General features: G+C 38.5%; 1 protein-coding gene and 1 pseudogene across 23 annotated transcripts in view; both read left to right on the forward strand.

The window, feature by feature from the left end:
- Positions 1 to 22,683, forward strand: part of AHI1 (Abelson helper integration site 1) — a 219,105-nt gene that overhangs the window by 77,701 nt on the left and 118,721 nt on the right. For 21 of the 23 annotated variants that reach the window (XM_044924197.2, XM_006059263.4, XM_006059264.4 and 18 more), the window contains 2 exons: positions 8,621 to 8,817; positions 14,641 to 14,667. In XM_044924197.2, the coding sequence (XP_044780132.2) occupies positions 8,621 to 8,817; positions 14,641 to 14,667 (224 nt within the window). Of the gene's footprint in view, positions 1 to 8,620; positions 8,818 to 12,476; positions 12,614 to 14,640; positions 14,668 to 22,683 lie in introns of those variants that run through there. The other 2 variants (XM_006059275.4, XM_025294490.3) reach the window with 2 other exon arrangements.
- On the forward strand, positions 14,678 to 21,059 carry LOC102399999 (annotated as a pseudogene).

Below are 22,683 nucleotides of genomic sequence, written 5' to 3' on the forward strand. Positions count from 1 at the left end.
GATCCATACAGTCTGGACTTGGAATACATGCTTTCATTTGCTACACTAAACTTTTTAGCAGATTTCCTGAAATATTAGCTTTTGATTGTCTATTATGCAAACCTTTTTTTGTTCCTACAAAACCATTTATTCTTCATCTCTGTGAAATATGTGATTTTTTTGTATTATCTGTACTTTGTGGGAAGTAGAGTTGGAGGCTTATTTGTCTTTTTTTTAAGCAGTACCTAGGCAGCATGCTGACACGTATTGAATATACATGTAGTATTTTGTGTAGAATCAAGCCTAATTTTCAAAGTTGTCAGCATTATATAATAATTCCAGGTAATGAGCCTAATTTTTCTCTAGGTGGCAGTATGTCCTCTGAGTCAGCATTAACTCTGGAGTGCTTTTCCGTCATTGTGTTTGAGACAAAGCAGATCTTTATTGAGCATCTATTGTGTGCCAAGTTGAGCAGGGCTGTGAAACCCAGGAATCAGAACCATGTGCTTTTCTGATCTTTTATACTTCCTAAGTAGTTCATTAAACCTCTGGGAGAATTTTAGTTGGACTGAAAAGCAACCTACTACTGACACTAAACATGATTTTATTTATAAAATTCATATTTGTTAATGATCACCTCTGTTGGTCATTGTTGATAGGTGTATTTTTCACATTGTGACATGCTTTACAGAGTTCATGTGATATATACCTTTACATTCCTATAAAATTTTTGTTATAGAACTTGCCTAGTAACAATAAGCCCATGGTGTTTATTTATAAGGTCCTATACCTAACCTGTCATATTACTGATGTGCAGTAAATCCATAGAACAGAATTATCCACCCTTACATTTTATAAAAATAAAGAATGAAAGGCATGATCAGTATGATCAATTAATAAATTTGGGTCTAATAATAATAGTGGTAGTTATGGTAGCTAACATTTATCAAGAATTTCTGCTATCAAGCATTTATTTGTTTATTTATTAAGTATTCCCTACTCTAATTAGCATTTTACATACGTTATCTTTACAGTCTTCCCCAGTCCTCACAAGGTAGATGCCCGTATTATCCTCGTTTTGCAGATGGTAAAACTGATGCCCAGGGAAATGAAGTTGAATGACGTCACACGATTGATAAAATGATGTCACTTGCCAGACTATCTAACTCCAGAGCCTGTGTTTTTAAAACATTAAACTGTCTGCTACATTACTAATTTAGACTTTGTATTTCCTATTTCATGAAGTAACTGAAGAAGGTAGCCATATATACCTGTGGTGAAATGTAGTGTTTGTTTTCAATTTTAATATTTAGGAAGACCCCTGATAATTAAAACTTTGGTTGTCTAGTATCATAATTAATTGTTCACTCCTTTACAAATGTTGGGGATAATTATAATACATTAAGCCATTATATTCTCAGTATAGTCCAAAATATGAATTTTCTTTATTATGTAATATTAAATTTTATTTTAATTAATATTTTAATATAACTACTTTTACAATATCTTTGCAATAAAGTAATGTCTAGTTGAAATTTGACATCTGTGGTTTTATGTATAATTTAATGGTGTTCTTGAAGTACAAATTGTGGATGATTCAAAAACAGATATTAATATTATACTTGGATAATAATATCCTTATATATCCTATAATATAAGGATAATATAATCCTTATATTTGGATAAGATTAAACTGTAACATATATAACTGATTGTAGGTTAACATTTTGGATATCTATTATTAGGTTAGTAGGAGAAATTAAGATAGCATGGCAACCCACTCCAGTATTCTTGTCTGGAGAACCTCTTGGACAGAGAAGTCTGGTGGGCTACGTACGGTCCAGAGCGTTGCATAGAGTTGAACACGGCTGAAGTGATTTATCACGCATGTATGCCAAATGTTAAGACATATTAAAGCCACCTGTTTCTTGGTCATATCGTGAAGCATCTGTTTTAATATTACACACATGATGAATAATCTGATAGAAAGCTTGTGTCATTTAAGGATTCAGGGCCTGTGGAAAATGTAGTCAACTTAATGGGTTTGAGCACAAACCAGAGTGCTGAATTCCTCATCCAGGCATTTCATTATTCTTACATTGGTGCTTTTTAAAATGCCCCCAAAAGAAAAAAAAATGGTACTGTTCAAAATAGACAACAGTGTGGAGGGAAAGACCAAAGAAGGAACTAGAGCATTTTGGTTCTAGGCAAAAGGATATCACTTTCTATTTGACACTGGTCACAAAATTTATCATTTCTACATCTGTTTTTCCACCTGAAAAATTAAAATAATTTTCTGTCTTATCTCAGTGTTCTATTAAAGGATAAAATGAAACTAGAAAGCAAAGATATGGAGCATTGATATATGGAGCAGTCTACAGCAGGGAAATCCTAGCTGTTTTCTGTAGCAGTAAACTATTTATTTCTCTAGTTTTGAAGTCTGGAAAGTCCAAAATCAAGGGACTGACAGATTCTGTGTCCAGTGAGAGCCCACTTTCTGGTTTATAGATAGCACCTTTTAGCTGTTACTTCATATGGTGGAAGGGGCAAGGGAGCTCTCTGAGGCCTCTTATGTAAGGGCACTAATGCCATTCATGAGGGCTTTGCTCTCATGACCTAATCACCTCCCCAAAGCCTCATCTCTTAATATCATCATCATGGGAGTTAGGATTTCAGGATAGGAATTTTAGGGGAATGTAACATTCAGACCGCAGAAATTCTCTTCAGGAAGCAAATGTGAAAGGAAAAGGGGGAGGCTGCTGCTTAACTGCAGAATTCTAGGAAACTAGAGCAGTAGACTCATCAGCTTATAGTAATAGTATCGTAATTAGAAATAGGAATATTTATAAGGTATCTGGGCTTCCCAGGTGGTGCTAGTAGTGAAGAACCCGCCTGCCAATGCAGAGACAGAAAAAACACAGGTTTAATCCCTGGGTTGGGAAGATCCCCTGGAGGAGAGCATGGCAGCCCACTCCAGTATTCTTGCCTGGAGAGTCCCATGGACGGAGGAGCCTGGTGGCTACATCCACGGGGTCGCAGAGAGTTGGACACGACTGAAGCGACTTAGCATGCATGCATGCATAAGGTATCCAGTATGATAATTATGTACAGTAACAGGGCTACGTATAATAGCAGATGTTGACCAAAGGTAGTAAATGTTGAACCAAAAGGAAATCTTAGTGTTGATATAGTGTAAGAGAAAGACTGTGCTATTTTTTTAGTTATATTTTTATTATGAAGTTAATAACATAAGTACACATAAATTTTAATAATGACAAACCTTGTATTCTCTTCAAATGCAAAGGGTACAGGATTAAAATATCTTATTTCCTCCATTCTTCCTCCTATAAAGATAAAAATCTCCTGAGCAAACCACTTTATTTTTTATGATTGTTTAAGGCCAGAACATACACAAAAGCACTGAACTTATATATATAAATCAGGATAGAGTGTCAGTTATGAAAACATTTTAAGAAATTTTTAAATTATGTAAAATGTAGAATCCCAAATTTTAGATGAAAAAAGATAAATTTAGAAGTATTTTGATGGATATAGGAAGGAAAGGAAACTACATTTCCCTTAAGCAAATGTGGTTGTCACCTTTGTGTTCTCAGCACCTTGTCCATTGCTTTGCAGTACCACTCAGCACACAGCAGGAATTTCTTGTTGACCTCCAAAACTTCAGACCCCCAAAGGCAGGCAGTGTGTTTGTATTCCCAGGGCCTGCTCTAGTGCGCTACTCAGAGTCATGAAAGGGTAGGGATGAGACTGTTAGCACTGTGAGTTTTCAACATTATTAGTTAGGTTAGAGCTAAATTCACAGGAAGAGAAAATGGCAAAGTGAAGAGGTACAGTTATCAAATTGCAACATCGTACTCTAACTGTGACCTATATAATAATGATTTAGAAAGCTTTAAGTGTTAGAAGCATAGAGCTTAAAGGAATTTCAGAAACCACCTATTATAATTTTATAATGAAATAATCTGCACAGTCTTGTACAAATAGATATTTCTAGTGGGTCGAGGAGGGGAAAGAATACAATAACTAGTCAGCAGCCTATTTGTAGTATCTGAGAAAGTGGGTCTTTATGAATATTACTGGACTTCCCTGGTGGCTCAGATGGTAAAGCGTCTGTCTACAATGCGGGAAACCTGGGTTCGATCCCTGGGTTGGGAAGATCCCCTGGAGAAGGAAATGGCAATCCACTCCAGTACTGTTGCCTGGAAAATCCCATGGACAGAGGAGCCTGGTAGGCTACAGTCCATGGGGTCGCAAAGAGTAGGACACAACTGAGCGACTTCACTTTCACTTCATATGAATATTACTGGAGATTGTTTTATGACTCTTCACGGAACTAGAGGAGCTTAAGATAAAGTGGGTGTTAATGTGACTCCTTGAAATCTAGTCAGATAGCTTTTCTACAGAAAATTCCCTTTAGACAATAGAAATAAGAATTCATAATTGCATGGGATTTATTTTTGTTATCTGCATCCATTTAGGCCTTTTTAAACCTTTCTGAAAGGCATCTTAATGCTTGGAAAAATAAATACTTAGGCAATGCCTTTTCTAATTTTACTAGTTAGATAACTTTCTTTTTTAAAAAAGGGAAAATGTTTAGCATAGCATAATGCTTAAAAAATACAGTCTGGCAAAAGGAATAAAATATTACCAAAATCCTACTGTTCTGTATAGCTGTTGCTTATATTAGTATTGGTGCTTCTAATGAAGTGAAATCATGGTTGACTAATGTGTATTTGTGGGCTTCCTTGTTGGCTCAGTGGTAAAGAATCCACCTGCCAGTGCAGGAGATGAGGGTTCGATCCCTGCGTTGGGAAGATCCCCTGGAGAAGGAAATGCAAACCACTCCAGTATTCTTGCCTGGGAAATCCTATGGACAGAGGAGCCTGGCAGGCTACAGTCCACGGGGTCACAAAAGAGTCAGACATAACTTAGTGACTAAACGACATAAGGAATCAGAAGATGCCATTGGTTAGTGAAACCCAGTTTTACTTTCCATTCATAGTAGCAGAACCCGATGAAATGTTAAAAGGCCAATTTTATTTTTTTAACTTTTTATTTTGTATTGGAATATAGCCAATTAACAATGTTGTGATAGTTTCGGGTGAACAGCAAAGGGAGTCAGCCATACAAATACATGGATCCATTCTCCCCCAAACTCCCACCACCCAGCCTGCCACATAGCACTGAGCCGAGTTCCCTAGGCTATACAGTAGGGAAAGGACAATTTTAAAAAGCAAATAAGGCAAAGATCACGGAACATGATTTTTACATCTTGATTCATTCATCCCTGACTGATGCTAGTGTTTTTAACCTCCAGTCTTTGAGCACTTTTCTTCTACAGCTTCAAAGTTTCTCTTTGTTCTTTAAACAGTTTTCTGTTTGAGGTAGATAAATGTTCTGAGTGTTAGGAAAAGAAGTCCAAACTGTGTACTGAAAAATAATAGACCCACAAAAATCTAAGTGTTGAGACATCTACAGTGCTGAGGAATGCGCATCACTACAAGGGTGAGTGGTAAGGTGGTCTCCTTCAGTTTTGTTCCCTGGTTCTTACCACTATCAAAGTCTGAAGGCAGAGAGCCCCTATTGTCCTTGAGCTATTCCTCGCTTAGAACCTGTGAATGAAGTAGTACATGAATATAAAGATCACAGACCTAAAATTGTTTATACGTGCTCTCTCAAGTCCATACTTCTTGAAACCAAGGTTGATGACTTTTAAAAAAAGTGATCATCTTTTTGTATATTCATGATATTGCTTTATAAACTTTTTTCTTCTGATTAATAATATATTGTGAGAAACTTTCCATCGTGATAATTATACATATGTACATAATTTTAGTGGCTGAATTCCGTTTCATTAAATGAATATACTGATTTATTTAAACAACTGTTGTTGCACAATTCCACTGTTATATGTTTTTCATTATTTTAAGCAACACTGTAGTACACACCTGCCTACCCTTACTCAGTTTATTCCTTGGGAAAAAAATATCTTGAGGTGCAGTGGGTTAGTGGAATAGGCAATAAAAGAAACAGCACTTTCCAATTTGCCTTTTTCTCCTTATTTCTGCTTTAATTATTAGTAAGGCTGGCTATGTAGTTCTTGTTTTGTGATTTTTCTGTAATGGTCATTTGCCCATTTTTCTGTTGGATTATTTATTTTTAATTGATTTGATGGAGATTCTGAATAATAACCCCTTCTATCACTTTCTGTTTGCAGTTTTATTGAGGTATAACTGACAATAAACTATATATATATATTTTTTTTATGATTTTTTTTTTTAGTGTGGACCATTTTAAAGTTTTTATTGAATTTGTTACAATATCATTTCTGTTTTATGTTTTGGTTTTTTTTGGCCTCTAGGCATGTGGGATTTTAGCTTCCTAACCAAGGATCCAACCTGTACACCTCTCATTGTAAGGCAAAATTTTAATCACTGTACCTCCAGGGAAGTCCCCCTAAACTGCATATATTTTAAAAGTACACGCTGATAAGTCAAGACATAGTTATATACTTGTAAGACTATCACCTCAATCAAGATAATGAACATATCCATCATCCCCCAAAGTTACTTTGTGCTCCTTAGTCATCTCCCTACCTCCTCCTCCCATGAGGCAAACACTGAATTAATTTGAATTTTCTAGATTTGTATATAAGCAAAACAGTACATGCCATATACTCATTTTTTTTGTTGTTCTGGCTTCTTTCACTCATACTTCCTTTGAAGTTCGTCTTACTTTGTGTTTTAGAGTTTATCAATAGTTCCTTTTTATTTCTGAGTATTATTTTATTGTACTGCTATATCGTGGTTTGTTTTTCCATTCACCTGTTGATGGGCATTTGAGTTTTATTTAGTTTTTAGCTACTACAAATAAAGATGCTATGAATATTCATCTACATGTGTTTGTATAAACATATGTTTTTATTTCTCTTGAGTAAATTCCCAAGAGTAGAAGGGCTGGATCTCTTTGCAGACATGTTTTAAGAAGCTGCCAAACTGTTGTCTAAACTGGTTGTATCATTTAATTTTCTTACCAGTAGTCTATGTTTCAGTATCTCTGTATCTTTTCAAAATTTGAAATGGCTAATCCTTTTAATTTTAGCCTTTGTAATTGGGTAGAGGGCTATTTCATTTTGATTTTAATTTGCTTGTCTTTAATGACTAATGATGGTAACCACCTTTTTGTGTGCTCACTTACCATCCATATTTCTTTTTCAGTGAATTGTATGTCCAAATCTCTTGCCCACTTGTAAAATGGGCTTGTTTGTTTTCTGATTATTGAACTTTGAGAGTTAGGTTTCCTTTATACACATGGTGCTCTATCAGATATATGACTTGCAAGTATTTCTCCCTGTCTTTGGCTTTTCTTCTGTCTTAAGAGCTTTAAAGAAGAGACTTTGAAATTTTTATGAAGTCCAAAATTACCATTTTTTCTTCTATGGATTTTTAAGTTGCATAATTATATAATCAAGGAAATACTATTTTAAATGATTATTTTTTTCTCCTTTGTACTTACAGGCATTTAAAAAATTTCAAATCCATTTATTTTAAATGATCAAATGAGATGCCTGTGAAAGCATCCTGAAAATCACAGAGTTACAATAAAGGTGCTATTTCCTTCCTCCTCCTTCCCCTCCTCCTCATCGTCACTGTCATCAAAAACATTCAACTTCTGAGCCATCTGTTCCACTCTGGAGAATTAATCCAAAGGAAAACCTTCTTTAAAAAAAAACAAATTATGAAAGCACTTACTCACATACTTCCCAGGTGGCTCAGACACTAAAGAAACTGCCTGCAATGCAGGAGACCTGAGTTTGATCCCTGGGTAGGAAGGTCCCTTGGAGGAGGTCATGGCAACCCGCTGCAATATTCTTGCCTGGAGAATTCCATGCACAGAAAGCCTGGTGGGCTATAGTCCATGGGGTCGTGAAGAGTCGGACACAGACTGAGCAATTTAGCACTTCCTTTCACTTTTCTTTACTTACATATGGTCTATAATGAGGGAAAACAGAAAACATTGTATTTAACAATAGGAGAATACATAAACAAACTGTGGTGCTTCTTTCAATGAGATATTGTAAGGCATTTATAAATGGTAATTATACAGTGGTAGAAATAGAAAAAAATCACATTTAAATTGAAAAACTGTTAAATTGTGTTTACACTCATAACCTTACATAAAATGTACATATGGATAAAGATTAGGAGGGGCATAGAAATATGAAAACAGTTGTTTTAAAAGATAGGTTTGTGAATAATCATTTTTTTTTTTTGTATTTTCTTTAATTCTACTTTGTGTTTTTTTTGTACTGTGTTTTCTGTATGTATCTCTTTAAAGCTAGGATCCCATTCCAGTATGTTATATTTACCAGTCCAAGATACTGCCTGGCCTTCCAGGCTCTGTTATACTGCCTCTAACCTCTGACATGAGGTTACCTGTGAAATAAGTTCATTTCCTTCTTTATGATTTTGTCAGTCATGTTGTATTATTATTATGCAGTATTTAAAATGTTTTATGCACTTTCTGATCATGTGTTTAATGCTTCCATTCATGGCTTAATTTTTCCATTGTGCTTTTACTGTGATGATTAACTAATCACGGACTTGTTTTTATTTCCCAGTTGCCCAGCAGGAGGCTGAAATGTTCAGACGCTACAACAGAACCTTTCCATTACCTGGAATACACCAAAGTCAAGGTGCTTTATGCACCTGCCCTAAACTGCCTCATCAAGGATCCTTTCAGATTGATGACTATGTCCCCACTGAACATTCTTCAATGAAGATGCAACAAGTGAAACAGAGAATTGATTCTGTCACAGTATGTTTATTTCATTTTATTCAGTAGACAAGTTGGAAACTTTAAAACCATTTCAATCCTGTTTTACACACCCATGCCAATAAATATTAACTGAATGGAAAAAGTGAGTGTTAGTCACTCAGTCATGTCCAGCTCTTTGTGACCCCATGGACTATAGCCTGCCATGCTCCTCTGTCCATGTAGATTCTCCAGACAAGAATACTGGAGTGGATTGCCATACCCTCCTCCAGAGGATCTTCCCAACCCAGGGACTGAACTCAGGTCTGCTGCATTTCAGGCAGATTCTTTGCCACCTGAACCACTAGGCAATTCCAGTAGTTACTTAAAACTAGGCCTTCTTCTACATGTATAGTTACTTTCTGGTACTTGTTTTAAAATCACTAACTTCAGTAAGCAAACTAAACTTAGGATAATCTATTATGTTTTCCTGGCCTGATAGATTCTGTAACTATCAGCCCAAGACCTGTATCTCTATTTCTAAAGTATGTGTCTATATGCACATATACAGCATGTAGGCACACACATGTACGACAACCAACCAACCTGGAAAAATACTTAACATAAAATATAAAAGAAACAGCCTTCTTAATATGCAAGAACTAAATAATAAAGAAAGTAGTGAGACTTCAATTAGGAAATGGATAAAAGAAATAAACATGTACTTCTATAAAGAGTAGGTGCTGCTGCTGCTGCTGCTGCTAAGTCTCTTCAGTCGTGTCTGACTCTATGCGACCCCATAGACGGCAGCCCGCCAGGCTCCGCCGTCCCTGGGATTCTCCAGGCAAGAACGCTGGAGTGGGTTGTCATTTCCTTCTCCAGTGCATGAAAGTGAAAAGTAAAAGTGAAGTCGCTCAGTCATGTCCAACTCTTAGCAACCCCATGGACTGCAGCGCACCAGTCTCCTCCATCCATGAGATTTTCCAGGCAAGAGTACTGGAGTGGGGTGCCATTGCCTTCTCCGAAGAGTAGGTACAAGTGTTTCATAAACGCATTTTAAAGTTACATCTCACTTCTAAGAAAGGTAGTGCCACCAAAACCAGATATTTGCTGCAAAACTGGAAAATAGATGATAAAAATGAGAAGGACAATGCTTGGTTAAAAGTTCTGTGGTATTCTGTTAGTGATAAATTACTATATAGTCTTTCTCAAAGTTAAGTGGGAAAATGTATTGAAAAGGTAGAACATCCTTAAAAGTCCTTATGCTCTTTGACCATAATAGTTCTTTTACTGAGAATTAGCCTTGAAGACATGGACTTCACAGGCTTGTTTTTTGTTGTGTTCCCCCTTTTGGTGCATTGCCTGGCACTTAATAAATCATCCCTTCTTCTCCTCCTTTGATACGAATATTGACCAGTTTTAAACCAAACATAGGAAGAACTGCATTGAGACATCTTTAGTTTGGACTGTACTTTCTTCCTCTCTCCTTTTCCTTTTTTATAGAGTTACAGAGTGTGAGGTATGCAGATCACACAGGCAAGGGGGGTTAGGTTTAGTTGGAATATGGGGGAAATTTTTTTTATATGTCTCACTATAAATTATAGAATATATGATTATAAATTAATGATTTCAATGTTGTAATTCTGTATATTTTAACATTTTAAAATAACTGAATAATGCATGGTGTTCCAAATTTTAAGAGGAAGTATGAATAGATAAATGGAGTTTTAAAACTTAGAGAAAAATATTTATTCAGTAGGGGGAAGAAAAGGTGGCCTTGTCTAAAATATTGCATGGCAATATGACTTCATCTACAGACCTAAAAGCAACTCACAGACAGACATATAAAAAAAAATTTCCTACAGCCTGTCAGTCTTTACACTGTAAAGCTTAGCATTCTGGAATCATCTTGGTCTTGGAGCTTTTTACCTGCATCATCTTTTATAGCTGTCATCCTCAGATAAATGAAAGGATGTAAGAACAAATGAAAGTAGATGTACAGGAAAAAATTTTTTAATATATTTCAGAAAAATATTTTTTAAGATATGAAATCAAAGGCAAGGGGGAAGTAAATTGATACTTTATTATAAGAGAAAAACTTATTTGTCTTAGAATCATTGATTTATTTAGCTTTTGCTAAACTTCCTTTTAAAAATTATTCAGATGTACGCTTTGGGATTGACATAGATCGAGGCTTCCTTTGGAAATGAAAGCCTTGTCTATGTGCTGTGGTTTTGTAAAACCATATATTTCCCGGGTTAAGAGAATTCTTTGAACTTTTTTTTCAAATGTTCTCTGCAGATTGTTTTCTCTCAGAATGTAAGTAGTATGTATGGGAGTAAAAACAAAATGTCATCTTTGTTCCCACGGAAGCTCCATCCTTTTTACATTTTGCAGGCATTTAGGTTGACTAGATTCCCACCTTTGGTCTCAGTGCCTTTTCTCATATTTCCTGAACTGTGTTTTGTTTGTTATTGTTCAGTCACTAAGTCTTGTCCAACTCTTTGCAATCCCATGTACTGCAGCATGTCAGGCTTCCTTTCCTATCTTCTGGAATTTGCTCAAACTCATGTCCATTGAGTCGGTGATGCCATCCAACCATCTCATCCTGTCACCTCCTTCTCTGCCTGCCCTCAATCTTTCCCAGCATCAGGGTCTTTCCCAATGAGTTGGCTCTTTGCATCAGGTGCTCAAAGTATTGGAGCTTCCGCTTCAGCATCAGTCCTTCCAATGAATATTTAGGGTTGATTTCCTAGGATTGACTGATTTGATCTCCTTGCTGTCCACGGGACTCTCAAGAGTCTTCTCCATTTTAGTAAACCCCAAATTCCTTTTTCTGTTAGGTTTCTGTTACTTAGTTTATAAGAGACTCTGTCATTGGTCTTCTATGTAGAAGTCTAATAGAGAAAACTGTATTACTTCTATAAGACTGTATCCCTGAATATACTTCTTTCTTTGTAACCACGGAAGAAATGTTTTTCTAAGAAAATATAGTTCAAGTTTAGGGTGTGATTTGTGTATGTGTGAATTTTGCATAATAAGTTCAGCTCCGCAGACATTTCATAGGTGTTTACCCGTGAATGAGTAAAAGTTGCCAAAAATAGATAATTTGCTGTTCTTGGTAGCTTTATCATTTACTCATAATAAAACTCAGCTGTTTCATACTTAACAGAGCCAGCACTGTGCTACCCCTGCAGCATCACCTACAGGGCTCTGCAAACCAGCGAAGACCTCACAGGTAGACAGAATCTTGAGAGCAGTGACACTGTTCATTCTAAGGTTTCAGACTCAGAAATTTGGTCTTATCAGTATATCCAGAGCTCCTCAGAATCTGGGGTACCTGCTAAGAGTAAGTGGTCCTACAGAAAGTTGACCTATAAACTTAAATATCTTATAATGAAAAGTATACCTCTTCAGCTGCCTGATCACTCAAGACCACTCTCCCTTTTAAAAATTTACCTACTATCTAGGTCAGTGATCACAGAGTCATAGGGTCTGAATGGGTTTAAAAAATGCTTTAGAGACTTCCCTGGTGGCCCAGTGGAATAAGAGTCTGTGCTTCCAATCGTAGGGGGCACAGGTTTGATCCCTGTTTGGGAAACTAAGAATCCCATGTACTGCATATGGTGTGGCTGAAAAAATTTTAAATAGAAATTAATTAATTAAATAAAATACCGTATGCCAGTATTAGAAAAAAAATGATTGATTTCTCTACCCCACAGGAGATTTCATCTTACAATAATTGGTGATAGTTAACACCTATTTTGGAGAAGGCAATGACAACCCACTGCAGTACTCTTGCCTGGAAAATCCCATAGACGGAGGAGCCTGGTAGGCTGCAGTCCATGGGGTTGCTACAAGTCGGACACGACTGAGTGATTTCACTTTCACTTTTCACTTTCATGCATTGGAGAAGGAAACAGCAACCTACTCCAGTGTTCTTGCCTGGAGAATCCCAGGGACGGGGGAGCTTGGTGGGCTGCCATCTTTGGGGTCGCACAGAGTCAGACACGACTGAAGTGACTTAGCAGCACCAGCCACAACATCTATTTAATTATGGTTAGTAACTGACATAATGAATTCCCAGTACTGTGCTAAATGTTTTACATGTTTGTTGTATTTAACCCTCAAAACCATCCTATAACATAGATGCTAGTATTATCCCCAGATGACACCACCCTTATGGCAGAAAGTGAAGAGGAACTCAAAAGCCCCTTGATGAAAGTGAAAGTGGAGAGTGAAAAAGTTGGCTTAAAGCTCAACATTCAGAAAACGAAGATCATGGCATCTGGTCCCATCACTTCATGGGAAATAGATGGGGAAACAGTGGAAACAGTGTCAGACTTTATTTTTCTGGGCTCCAAAATCACTGCAGATGGTGACTGCAGCCATGAAATTAAAAGATGCTTACTCCTTGGAAGGAAAGTTATGACCAACCTAGATAGCATATTCAAAAGCAGAGACATTACTTTGCCAACAAAGGTTCGTCTCGTCAAGGCTATGGTTTTTCCTGTGGTCATGTATGGATGTGAGAGTTGGACTGTGAAGAAGGCTGAGTGCCGAAGAATTGATGCTTTTGAACTGTGGTGTTGGAGAAGACTCTTGAGAGTCCCTTGGACTGCAAGGAGATCCAACCAGTCCATTCTGAAGGAGATCAGCCCTGGGATTTCTTTGGAAGGACTGATGCTAAAGCTGAAACTCCAGTACTTTGGCCCCCTTATGCGAAGAGTTGAGTCATTGGAAAAGACCCTGATGCTGGGAGGGATTGGGGCAAGAAGAGAAGGGGACGACAGAGGATGAGATGGCTGCATGGCATCACTGACTCGATGGACATGGGTCTCAGTGAACTCCGGGAGTTGGTGATGGACAGGGAGGCCTGGCATGCTGCGATTCATGGGGTCGCAAAGAGCTGGACATGACTGAGCGACTGATCTGATCTGATCTAGTTGAGGCTTTCAGAGATCAAGCAGTGTTGCCAATCTTACACAAATGGAAACATTGTAGCTGAGATTTAGTCCAGGCCATCAGAATCCCATGCCCCAGTCAGTTTTACAGCCTCCTTTTAGTGACTGAGATTACTAATATCCTTTAGATGTAGGGTGTGTCCCTTCGCAATTTCTGGATTTGAAAAAAAAAGGACGTTCTTCTTTTTCAGTTCTCTTTTTCTGTAAACTCCACATTGTTAACATTTTTCTCTGGTTCTATACTAGACTGATGATATATGCTGGTTAACCTTAATTGGACTTGAGTGTTATTTGTGTCTGTTTAGCAGCAAATTTCTAAGTCATTTATTTTATGTTGACTTTGACTAATTTCTTTTTTCAAAAGTGACTTTTTATTGGTCTTATCCCATGAGTTGTAGGCAATTCCTTTCTTTTGCTCCTCCAGTCATATACTTTACTCTTCAGAAGTGTTTATTATTAGACTTCCTCTGGATAAATTACTAATATGAGAATTATACGTATGGGTGTTGTTATTTATAGAGATAATTCTATACTGCAGTTCAGAGTGTGTCTTTTAGATATGTTAGTGTTCCAGTACAAAAGTTTAGTGTTTACGTTAAGTTTATTGAGGAGACAAACTTTTCTCCTGTGACGAGACATAGGCAGATACATGTGGGCCCTCCATAGTCTTCTTTGTCAGTGCCTTTTCTTTTGGCAAGTTAGATTTTCCAAAGTCATGTCACTGAGTCTCTTAATTTTACCCTCTCCCCAGCTCATTGGAAACAGTGCAGAGAGATACCTGCATGTGATAGATTAAAAAACACTCTCCCGGATATTGATTTTGGTTTTTTAAAAGATTAATAGTTGAATGTGTTAAAAAGAATTGATATTTTTAAATGAAATTATGAATATCTCTTTACTTATTATATTGTATTTCTTTTAGGAGGTGATACAAGCCTGTGCAGCAAAGGTGAGTGGTTTTTTATTACCAGGTGGACAACTTCAGTTTCCATTGTGATGACCCAAAGAATTGATACGTACCATTCATAGTTTTAATAGAACTTTTGGAAAAACTTCTTCTGATACCTGTTTTGTTACAATTAGGGTTGAATTTGTCAAGGAATCATAGTACTGGATGGAACCTGAGAATTTAGCAAGTAGTAGCTTACTATTTTTGAAGATTTAAGAATATTACTACCAATAGTAGCTTACTATTTTTGAAGATTTAAGAATATTAGGGAATTGGGATGTATCAATACTTTCAGTAAAGGGTCAGTAAGATCATTTCCTTCTCTGAGAAAAATATAATGTGATACTTTATAGGTAAGAGACACCAACACAGTTCCAGTGTGTGAATGGGGCGTAAAGTGTATAAGCCTTGAAATGAATGGAAGCTGTGCACAAATAGTAATAATATATTGTGCTCTGGATTATTTGTGCCTTGTTTCATACTTCCTTTCCCATTTAACTATGTAACAGTCCTGAGAGACAGGTTAGAGATGATTGTTATTCCACTTTTAGAAAGGAGGAAAATGAAGTTGAAGGAGGGTTAAGTGATTTGCCCAAGACCCCAAAGTCAGTCTGAAAATGGAAATTGATACAAAGAGGCTCTTGGTTGGTAAACAATTGCAACTAAACTATATCTGAGTTGCTTTCCACCTAGCAGCTTTCTTTAGCTTTCTTCCTTTTTGCAAGCAAGGTTGTTTTATGTACAAACTTCAACTCAGTTGTCAAGAAAATAAGTTTTATTTAAAAGAGTTGGAATGACACCACTTGTCCATTCTTCCCTCTTATTTTCTCCTGTCCATTTCCAAAATTCAGGTGAATCATGAGATATCCGTTTATTTGTCACATATGGTTATATATTGTCACAAAGTAAAAGGGTGAGGTCTCCGGAAGGGAAAGAATTAAGGTGGTATTAGTACAGTCAAAGCCTGCTTTATGTAATGTCAGTGCAATAGAAATACTGTCTTTACTCAGCGGACACCTCCTACCACGTGGCAGGTGCTTAGAATACAGAAGTTAGTAGGCTATTGTCTCGTTCCACATGAGGCATCTCGTGGAGGAAATGTGTCAGAAAACACTAGGCTTATCCCATCACTGAGCTGTCCAGTATCAGTCAGGACCCATCACTTTTTTACCTAATTATCACAAGTCAACAGGAAATAGAATAGAGACAAGGGGAAGGAAGATGAGGGGAAAAAAAGAGAACAAGCTTTATTCTGACTTGAGCTGCAGATGTTCAGGAAACTTGTTCCTGATAGCAATGATTGGTGTAATGATTGTAGCTCCAAGATTACTAAATGTTCTTAAGTATGTATAGTGTATAAAACTGGAGTCAAAAAATAGTTTATCCTCTTGATTAGCAGTTCAGAGCTATTTCTCTTTATTTTTACAAGTATGTTATATACCCCTCTTTTGTAATGCTGTCTGAATGCCCAAAGAGTAAAGTGTTCTGCACATATTTGGCAAGGTTTTATGGAGAACATCCTCTGCTAATCTGGAAACTTCCTGAGGGTGGAAGTTCATGTCATTCATCTTTGTGTTCCTAGTACTTAACAAAAGGTAGAATAAATTATGGTTGAAAATATGACATTTTTGGAAATTAGTCAAAGTATGGAAAGATTGGGCTTCCCAGGTGACGCTAGTAGTAAAGAACCTGACCGCCACTGCAGAAGACAAGAGGTGCGGGTTTGATCCCTGGGTCAGGAAGATCCCCTGGAGGGAGGGCAGAGCTACCCAGGAAGATCCCCTGGAGGAGGGCAGAGCTACCCACTCCAGTATTCCTGCCTGAAGAATCCCATGGACAGAGGAGCCTGATGGGCTATAGTCCATGGGGTCACAAGGAGTCGGACATAACTGAAGAGACTTAGAAGCAGTAGCAGGAGCATGGAAAGATTAACCTACTAGTGTCTTTAGTTATTGTCTTTTTTTATGACAGTTTTATTGATGGCTTCCCTGGTGGCTCAGATGGTAAAGCGTCTGCCTATAATGCGGGAGACCTGGGTTCAACCCCTGGGTCAGGAAGATCCTCTGGAGAAGGAAATGGCAACCCACTCCAGTACTCTTGCCTGGAAAATCCCATGGACAGAGGAGCCTGGTAGGCTACAGTCTGTGGGGTTGCAAAGAGTCGGACACAACTGAGCGACTTCACTTTTATTGATACATAATATACATACCACAATAGTCATGCTTTCAAAGTACACAGTTTACTGGGTTTTATCATATACATAGAATTGGCAACCATCACTACTGTCTCTCCAAAAAGAGATATTATTCCCTCCAAAAAGAAACCCCATTTTCTCTTAGCAGTCATTCTCCATTTCTGGATAAGGACATGCACACAGGCACACACATGCACACACACACACCACCAAACAAAGCACTCAAACTCCTGGTAACCAGCAGGAGTGGTTTATACTTTCTGTCTGTATATATTTGCCAATTCTGGTTATTTAATATAAATGGATTCACAAAATATATAGTCATTTATTACTGGCTTTCTATAGCTTAGAATAGTGTTTTCTTGAGTCCACTTGATAAGGAACTAATTCTGTCCTGCGAAAGTTCTCATCTAGATATTAAACTAGCATGCTGAAGGAGCAGAAAGAAGATCACTAATCTTAAGCAGGATAGTGAGCAAGCGAGGAAGAGCAGTGTTCCATGACAAGTTGGGGAGAAGCTCAGGAGATCAGGCCAGCCTTTAAAACGGTCTTGTAAGCATGGTAATGTAGAGGAGGAAAAGCTTTACTTTCTGCCCTTATAGGTTCTGTGACTGGTCTAAGGATTAAATGGGCATAGACAGATTAACAGGAGAAAAAAAATGCAATTTTAATTTCACACATATGTGAGCCCCACAAACATGTGGGATGCCAAAGACTGCCAGTTAGCTGGGGCTTATATACCATCCTGAGCCTAGAAAATGGATGGAGGAGTCTGACACTTCTGGGGCAGAAGGCAACTCGAGAAGGTAAGAGGAGGAGCTGGTTGGCAGACATAAGTCTCTCAGGTGAAAAAGTTGTCCCTAATGACAGATGGCTTTTTCTTGGTATAGAACCCAATTCTAATGTCTGTTTCTCTTACAAAAGATAGCTTCCACTCTGTGTTCAGAATGCCTGTGTTTATAGTTTCTCAAAGTAATCCTTATGCAAAAGAGGCACATTTTTGGGTGGCATATTCTACTATCCTTCAGTAAGGAGTTTAGGATATTAGAGAAACAAGTGACTGAGATGTTAAGCTGGAAAGAACGTGAGAATGGATTTTATTTATTTATTTATTTATTTTGAGAATGGGTTTTAAAAGGCAAGTAATAGTCTTCAGTTCAAGGAAGAGGAGATTGTGGCCTATACTAGGATGGTGTTACAAGATAAACCGAGGCATATTAAACATTTTAGGAGGGTTTTCTTTGAGCAAAAATCTATTCGAATTGGTTAGGGCCAAGCCTAGGATCATTTAGAAGCTTTTCACCAGAAGCAGCTGGGGAAAGACTCCTAGAAAGAAAGGGCCGAAGCAGAACAAGGAAGTTATGATTGGCTATAGTTTAAAGCCCAGTTGGGCTCCTCGAGGAGAGGCCTGGGGCATGGCTGTGTGGGGCCCGGGAGGTCGCCTTTGCTTGCGCGGGTGCCTTGGAGCCCGCAAGCTATTGTGTCCCCATTTCCATAGCTGCGGCCCCCAGGACGTGGAAGATGGGGACAGGCCACAGCCTTCCTCGAAGACTCCCTAGGTCCCCAAGATCTACACCAAAACAGGAGACAAAGGGTTTTCTAGCACCTTCACTGGAGAAAGACGACCAGGTGTTTGAAGCTGTGGGAACTACAGATGAATTAAGTTCAGCCATTGGGTTTGCTATGGAATTAATTGCAGAAAAGGGCCACCCGTTTGTGGAAGAGCTTCAGAAAATCCAGTGCTCCCTGCAGGACGTCGGCTCTGCCCTGGCGACTCCGTGCTCCTCAGCCAGAGAGGCTCATTTAAAACACGCCATGTTCGAGGCGGGGCTCATCCTGGAGCTAGAGCAGTGGATCGACAGATACTCTCACCAGCTGCCCCCGCTCACCACTTTCATCCTGCTTTATTCTTGCCTAGAGAACCCCATGGACAGAGGAGCCTGGCGGGCTGCAGTCCATAGGGTCACAAAGAGTCAGACAGGACTGAGTGACAACACCCAGAGACTACACCCCGTCAGGAGGCAAGAGCAGCTCCACACTGCACTTCTGTCGGGCCGTGTGTCGCTGAGCCGAGAGACGTGTGGTGCCTCTTGTCCAGAGGGGTGAGACCGATGCAAACGTGGTCAAGTTCTTAAACAGACTCAGCGACTATCTCTTCACACTAGCCAGATACACAGCCATGAAGGAAGGGAATCCAGAAAAGATATACAAGAAAAATGACCTGTTGGACCGCACCTGAGACTCTGGGAAAGAATGGAAGTGACAACGGTGAAGGGAAGACTTCGCCCTCGCATCCTGATCCCTGAAGATCTCACCCACAGGGGCCAGAAGCTGGTCTTCTGTCCAGACCTGGCTTCCTTTCACAGCCCTGACACTTCCTTTGGGAGCTGTGGCTAGTGGAGAATCCTACCCTCCTCCCCTGGGCTCTCCTTGGTCTTTGAGGAAGTGGGAATGAAGTCTGTGTTGCAGCAAAGAAAGATAACGTGATTGCTTCATTGAGGAACCAAGCAGAAAAAAAGAATAAAAGTGGGAAAGGCTTGCAAAAAAAAAAAAGCCCAGTTGGTTATTGGGATTAGTTGTCCTTAGGTTTCAGTGTTGAAACCTCGAAGTATTTACAGGCTTAGATTTTGGTTTGCTTATGTGATCATAGGCCACCTGGCATTAAAGCCACTTCAGTCTAATCCTTGAAATGGTTTAAGAGTTGTAATAATGGGAGTGCAAGCAGTGGACAGATTTAGGATATATTTTAGAAGTAGATTCAGCACAACGTGGTGATGGATTAGATGTGGTGTAAGTGAGAGAACAAGAACTTAAAAATCACTTCTGTGTTGCTGCTTATAGCCACTGTGTAGATGCTGGTAGAGCTTTTTAATGAGATGAGGACTACTGGAATGGAGTTTTCTATATGAATGTTGCTGAGAAGTAAGCAATTGGATATTTGAGTCTTGAGCTCTGGGAAGAGTTCAGGGTAAAAGCCGTATTTGTTCTAAACTGTCAGATTTGGTACAATCACCTGGAGAGAGAGTATAGCTAAGTACCTGAGACCCTGAAGAGAGTATGTCAGGAAATCTCACAGGAAGTATTTTAAGAAAAAGGAGTGATAAGCAGTCACATGCTATTGAGTGAATGAGTAAAACGAGGACAGAAAATTGGCAGGATGATGTCCTTTGGTTTCCTAGATGAGTGCTCTTTCAGGGTTAAAGACAGAATGGGAGTCAATAAAGCAGAGACTGTGTAGACCATTCTTTTAAGAAATTTTAACTGAAGAGCAGAGAAGCAGCAACTGGAGGAGAACATTAGATGGACAATATTAAAGTATGTTTATTTGCTACTGGGAATAATTCGGTGGTGACGGAGAAATTGATAACATCCCATGGAGGTGGTTATTGCTGGACTCAAGTCCTTGAAGAAATGAGAGGGAATCAAATTCTAAATGCCAGTGGAGAAACTGGCCTTTAAGAGAAGTGAGTGTTCATCCTCTCTGATAGGCACATAGGTAGAAACTATGGGTAGATGCTCAGATAAAGATTTGATGATGGGAAGATAAAAAGAGTTCTCATCTCTTTACTTCTGAGACAGTAATTGGTATTAGAAGTCTTCCATTGCTCTCACATAAACTTATAATTTCCAAATTTCCTTGCTCTTTCCTTTGTTTAGAGATGGATTGAATCATATCAGAAATGGTATTGCCTGGAGGAATCTCTTTCCATTAAGCTTTGTATGATTCCTCACAAATGGGATTAATCTGTTTTTCTCATGTTCCCAGACATATTGATTCATAATTGGCATGTATTTTAATTGAGTTTATTCTGCTTTGCTGCTGCTGCTAAGTCACTTCAGTTGTGTCCGACTCTGTGCGACCCCATAGACGGCAGCCCACCAGGCTCCCCCGTCCCTTATAATTAATTTTGCCTATATTCTCCAGATTAAAGTATGAATTTCCTCAGGGAGGAACAATTCTATGCTTTCTTTCCGTTCATCTTCCTGTCCTCTCTTCCTTCTTTCTGTTTTTTTAGATTTTACATGGTATTGTTTCCAGCTCTAATCTTTACATGTCTGAATTTCCATACTTCTCTGTAAGCTTCTTGAAGCCAGAGGACTTTTATCTTTTTTTTTTAATTATTAATGTCATCTATACTCAGTTCAGTTCAGTCATTCAGTCATGTCTGACTCTTCACGACCCCATGGGCTGCAGCACACCAGGCCTCCCTGTCCATCACCAACTCCCGGAGCTTGCTCAAACTCATATCCATCCAGTCGGTGATGCCAGGCAACCATCTTATCCTTTGTTATCCCCTTCTCCTCCTGCCTTCAATCTTTCCCAGCATCAGGGTCTTTTCAAATGAGTCAATTCTTTGCATCAGGTGGCCAAAGTATTGGAGTTTCAGCTTCAACATCCGTCCTTCCAATGAACACTCAAGACTGATCTCCTTTAGGATGGACTGGTTGGATCTCCTTGCAGTCCAAGGAACTCTCAGGAGTCTTCTCCAACACCACAGTTCAAAAGCATCAATTCTTCTGCACTCAGCTTTTTTTATAGTCCAACTCTCACATCCACACATGACTACTGGAAAAACCATAGCCTTAATTAGATGGACTTTTCTTGGCAAAGTAATGTCTCTGATTTTGAATATGCTGTCTAGGTTGGTCATAACTTTCCTTCCAAGGAGTAAGCGTCTTTTAATTTCATGGCTGCAATCACCATCTGAAGTGATTTTGGAGCCCAAAAAAATAAAGTCTGACACTGTTTCCACTGTTTCCCCATCTATTTGCCATGAAGCGATGGGACCGGATGCCGTGATCTTAGTTTTCTGAATGTTGAGTTGTAAGCCAACTTTTTCACTCTCCTCTTTCACTTTCATCAAGAGGCTTTTGAGTTCCTCTTCACTTTCTGCCCTAGGGTGGTGTCATCTGCATATCTGAGGTTATTGTTATTTCTCCTGGCAATCTTGATTCCAGCTTGTGCTTCATCCAGCCCAGCGTTTCTCATGATGTACTCTGCATATAAGTTAAATAAGCAGAGTGACAATATACAGCCTTGACGTACTCCTTTTCCTATTTCAAACCAGTCTGTTCCCTGCTGGGTCATATGGTGGTTTTATTCCTAGTTTTTTAAGGAATCTCCATACTGTCTTCCATAGTAGCTTTATCAATTTACATTCCCACCAACAGTGCAAGTACGTTCCCTTTTCTCCACACTCTCTCCAGCATTTATTGTTTGTAGATTTTTTGATGATGGCCATTCTGACCTGTGTGAGGTGATACTGTGGTTTTGATTTGCATTTCTCTAATAATGAGCGATGTTGAGGATCTTTTCGTGTGTTTGTTAGCCATCTGTATGTTTTCTTTGAAGAAATGTCTGTTTAGGTCTTTTTCCCACTTTTTGTTTGGGTTGTTTGTTTTTCTAGCATTGAGGTGTATGAGCTGCTTGTATATTTTGGAATTAATCCTTTGTCAGTTGTTTCATTTGCTGTTATTTTCTCCCATTCTGAGAGTTGTCTTTTCACTTTGCTTATAGTTTGCTTTGCTGTGCAAAAGTTTTTAAGTTTAATCAGGTCCCACTTGTTTACTTTTATTTCCGTTACCTCTAGGAGGTGGGTCATAGTGGATCTTGCTTTGATTTATGTCATCGAGTGTCCTGCCTATGTTTTCCTCTAAGAGTTTTATAGTTTTTGGTCTTACATGTATGTCTTTAATCCGTTTTGAGTTTATCTTTGTGTATGTGTTAGGAAGTGTTCTAACACCCTTTTACATGTATCTGTCCAGTTTTCCCAGCACCATTTATTGAAGAGGCTCTCTTTACCCCATTTAATATTCTTGCC

This window comes from Bubalus bubalis, chromosome 10 (assembly GCF_019923935.1).
Source record: "Bubalus bubalis isolate 160015118507 breed Murrah chromosome 10, NDDB_SH_1, whole genome shotgun sequence".
Lineage (NCBI taxonomy): Eukaryota > Metazoa > Chordata > Mammalia > Artiodactyla > Bovidae > Bubalus > Bubalus bubalis.